The sequence below is a fragment of the Leptonychotes weddellii genome, unplaced genomic scaffold (genome assembly GCF_054177405.1).
Source record: "Leptonychotes weddellii isolate Sample4059 unplaced genomic scaffold, ASM5417740v2 HiC_scaffold_19547, whole genome shotgun sequence".
In the NCBI taxonomy this organism is placed as follows: Eukaryota; Metazoa; Chordata; class Mammalia; order Carnivora; family Phocidae; genus Leptonychotes; species Leptonychotes weddellii.
Window position 1 is genome coordinate 1 of NW_027781266.1, and position 3,531 is coordinate 3,531.

A 3,531-nucleotide genomic window follows, 5' to 3' on the forward strand; every position below is an offset into this window, starting at 1 on the left:
TCCATATTCATCAGGGATATCGGTCTGAAATTCTCCTTTTTGATGGGGTCTTTGCCTGGTTTGGGGATTAAGGTAATGCTGGCCTCATAGAATGAGTCTGGAAGCTTTCCTTCTGTTTCTATTTTTTGAAACAGCTTCAGGAGAATAGGTATTATTTCTTCTTTGAATGGTTGGTAGAATTCCCCAGGGAATCCATCAGGCCCTGGACACTTGTTCAGGTCTTATGTTAAGTCTTTAATCCATTTTGGGTTAATTTTTGTATATGATGTGAGATAAGGGTCCAATTTCATTGTTTTGCTTGTGGCTATTCAGTTTTTCCAACACGATTTATTGGAGAGACTGTCATTTCCTCATTGTGTATCTCAGCACCCTTGTCAAAGATCAGTTGACTGTATATGTGTGGGTTTATTTCTCGGTTCTTTATTATATTCCATTTGTCAATATGTCTGTTTTTAACCATTATTATATAACATGATAAACAAATTTCCCTGTGAATATTTTTCTTCAATTTAGACCATTTATTTAGAATAGATTCCTAGAATTGGATTTAGAAATTGGGATAATATTTGGGGATATTATATGAAATGAGGCCTAGGGACTCAGGAACTCCTAATACTCTTCTAGTCCTAGTCATTCCTCTTCTTAGATTTCTACAAAAGAAACAAGAAATATGAAAAATAAGACCCTGTTTTTTATCAATTGCACTAGTCCCTAATGTCACTCAAGTTCAGAACTCTGATAAGCCTGGGTTGGAGTACTTGGTCTAGTCTAAAGTCTTTCAAAATCTTCAATCTCCCTTACAGCTCAAGTGGGACTTTGCTAAATTTATCAGTCCAGTTCCATGAAGAAGTGAGGAGATTGAACATGCATGACCTTTTAAAGCACAGTAACACTAGCCGGTAGTAAATATGGACCAAGCAGCATCCCAGAATGTCACAAATCAGATTCTTCCTCATCGGAAAAAAGGACTAGTAAAAACAGAATTTCTCCCACCCCCATATTATTGAGAAATGGGTCAAAGTATATAAGTATTTAAATTTTTAAATACTTTTGACAAAATTATTTTCCAGAAAGATTGGACTAATTTTCTACCCACTTGCATTGTACAAAAATGTCTTTTTTTCTGCACCCTCATTTTACAGTTAATGAATTTTGCCATTTATTAATTGTGTGATTTGGGGAAGGTAGCTGAACTTTTCTGTGCCTCGGTTTTCTCATCTGCAAAGTAAGATTAATAATGTCTACCTTATAATGTTATTGGGACAATATAATTATATAGAACCCTTCATGCCTGTCATGAGTTAAATTTTCAATAAAATACTAGTTACTATTTTGTGATGTGGGGTTTTTTTTTAATATTAACTAATTTCCCAGTGAAAAGTGTATCTCTCATTGTTGTGTTGTACTTATTTAGTTAGAATACTGAGTATTTTTCTTATATTTAAGTGCTATTTTCATTTCTTCTTTGTAAATAATCCTTGGCCCATTATTTCCTAGCCTCAACAATTTTCATAGTGTTTTATACATAATGTTAATTAAATGAAGACATCAACTTCTGTCTGATATCTCTTTCAAATATTTTCCTCAGTTTGTACTTTCTCCTTTAATTTAATTCATAATATTATTATTTCACAGAATTCTTTCAATTTATGTTGTAAATTCTACATGTTTTCCTTCATGGTTTCTTAGACAGATTTTGTATCAGTTGATCCAATCCAGGAATCACAGGAATTTTAACTTATTTTTCCTATTTTCTATTGTTTTACTTTCAGTATTTTACTCTTTAATCCAAATAGAATAATACTTAGTGTATTAAATACTAAGGCTTTATTTTTAAAGCAAGAAGAATTTGTTGTTCTTTTTTTTTTTTAAGATTTTATTTATTTATTTGAGAGAGAGAATGAGAGAGAGAGAGCATGAGAGGGGGGAGGGTCAGAGGGAGAAGCAGACTCCCTGCCGAGCAGGGAGCCCGATGCGGGACTCGATCCTGGGACTCCAGGATCATGACCTGAGCCGAAGGCAGTCGCCCAACCAACTGAGCCACCCAGGCGCCCGAATTTGTTGTTCTTTAAGAGGTCAAATTAAGTTTGACGCCTGAAAGCTGTTTCACATTTTTTAAGCATATGTTATAATTAAATAGGTAGTATTTTGAACAGTTAGTGGTATGCATGTTTTATGCATGGTAACAGTGCTAACAGTATACACAGTCGTTTTGTAATAATATGTGTACAGCCATTTAGTAAAATCCCCAGGAAGTCTAATATCCTCATATCAGAACTAGCTAAGAAGGCTTTAACAATGTCACACTCTATAAATAAGTGGCACTGGGAAGTGGAGATTTGGGAAAAAATGAAGTGGATTTACATTACAACCAACTAATAAGAATTAAAATATTCTATGTAGTATTAATTAGAATGACATGAATAGCAAAAAGCTAGGAATATCCAATTTGGTTTTAAACTGGGCTTTAAATGATACTCTTCTATAGGACTTGATGTCACAAACCCAAAGTTTGTTCTTTTTATTTGTGCAAACAGGTAAAGAGGCATAAATCTCAATGGGAGAGGAAAACCAAACCTTTGTGGCTGAGTTTATTTTCCCTGGCCTTTCCCAGGACTTGCAGACCCAGATCCTGCTATTTATTCCTTTTCTCATCATTTATCTTTTGACTGTGCTTGGAAACCTGCTCATCATCATTCTCATCTCCATGGATTCTCGACTTCACACTCCCATGTACTTTTTTCTTAGAAACCTCTCTTTCGCAGATCTCTGCTTCTCTACTAGCATTGTCCCTCAAGTGTTGGTCCACTTCCTTGTAAAGAGAAAACTATTTCTTTTTTTGGGTGTATGACACAGACAATTGTCTTCCTTCTGGTTGGGTGTACAGAGTGTGCACTGCTGGCAGTGATGTCCTATGACCGGTATGTGGCTGTCTGCAAGCCCCTGCACTACTCCACCATCATGACCCAAAAGGTGTGTCTCCAGTTGGCCATAGGCTCCTGGGCCAATGGCGCACTAGTGTCTCTGGTGGATACCACCTTTACTTTTCAACTACCCTATCAAGGACAGAACATTATTAATCACCACTTTTGTGAACCTCCTGCCCTACTGAAGCTGGCTTCAGCAGACAACACTTACAGCACAGAAATGGCCATCTTTGCAATGGGTGTGGTCATCCTCTTAGCTCCTGTCTGCCTGATCCTTGTCTCCTACTGGAATATTATCTCCACTGTGATCCAGATGCAGTCTGGAGAGGGGAGGCTCAAAGTTTTCTCTACCTGTGGCTCCCATCTCACTGTTGTTGTCCTCTTCTATGGCTCAGCAATATTTGCCTACATGCAGCCAAACTGCAAGACCACAAGGGCGCCTGGGTGGCTCAGTTGGTTAAGCAACTGCCTTCGGCTCAGGTCATGATCCTGGAGTCCCGGGATCGAGTCCCACATCGGGCTCCGCTTCTCCCTCTGCCCTCTTCCCTCTCGTGTTCTCTGTCTCTCATTCTCTCTCAAATAAATAAATAAAATCTTTAAAAAA

The 3,531-nt window shown here is 37.5% G+C and overlaps 1 protein-coding gene across 1 annotated transcript; it reads left to right on the plus strand.

Moving 5' to 3' along the window:
• Positions 1-2,128: 2,128 nt before the first annotated feature.
• On the plus strand, positions 2,129-3,363 carry LOC102730634 (olfactory receptor 2D3; the record flags this gene model as incomplete). Its single annotated transcript, XM_081810179.1, is given in 2 exon segments — positions 2,129-2,813; positions 2,816-3,363. Coding segments are annotated over 2 exon segments (804 nt in total), but the record flags the coding sequence as incomplete, so codon positions are not given.
• Positions 3,364-3,531: the final 168 nt, after the last annotated feature.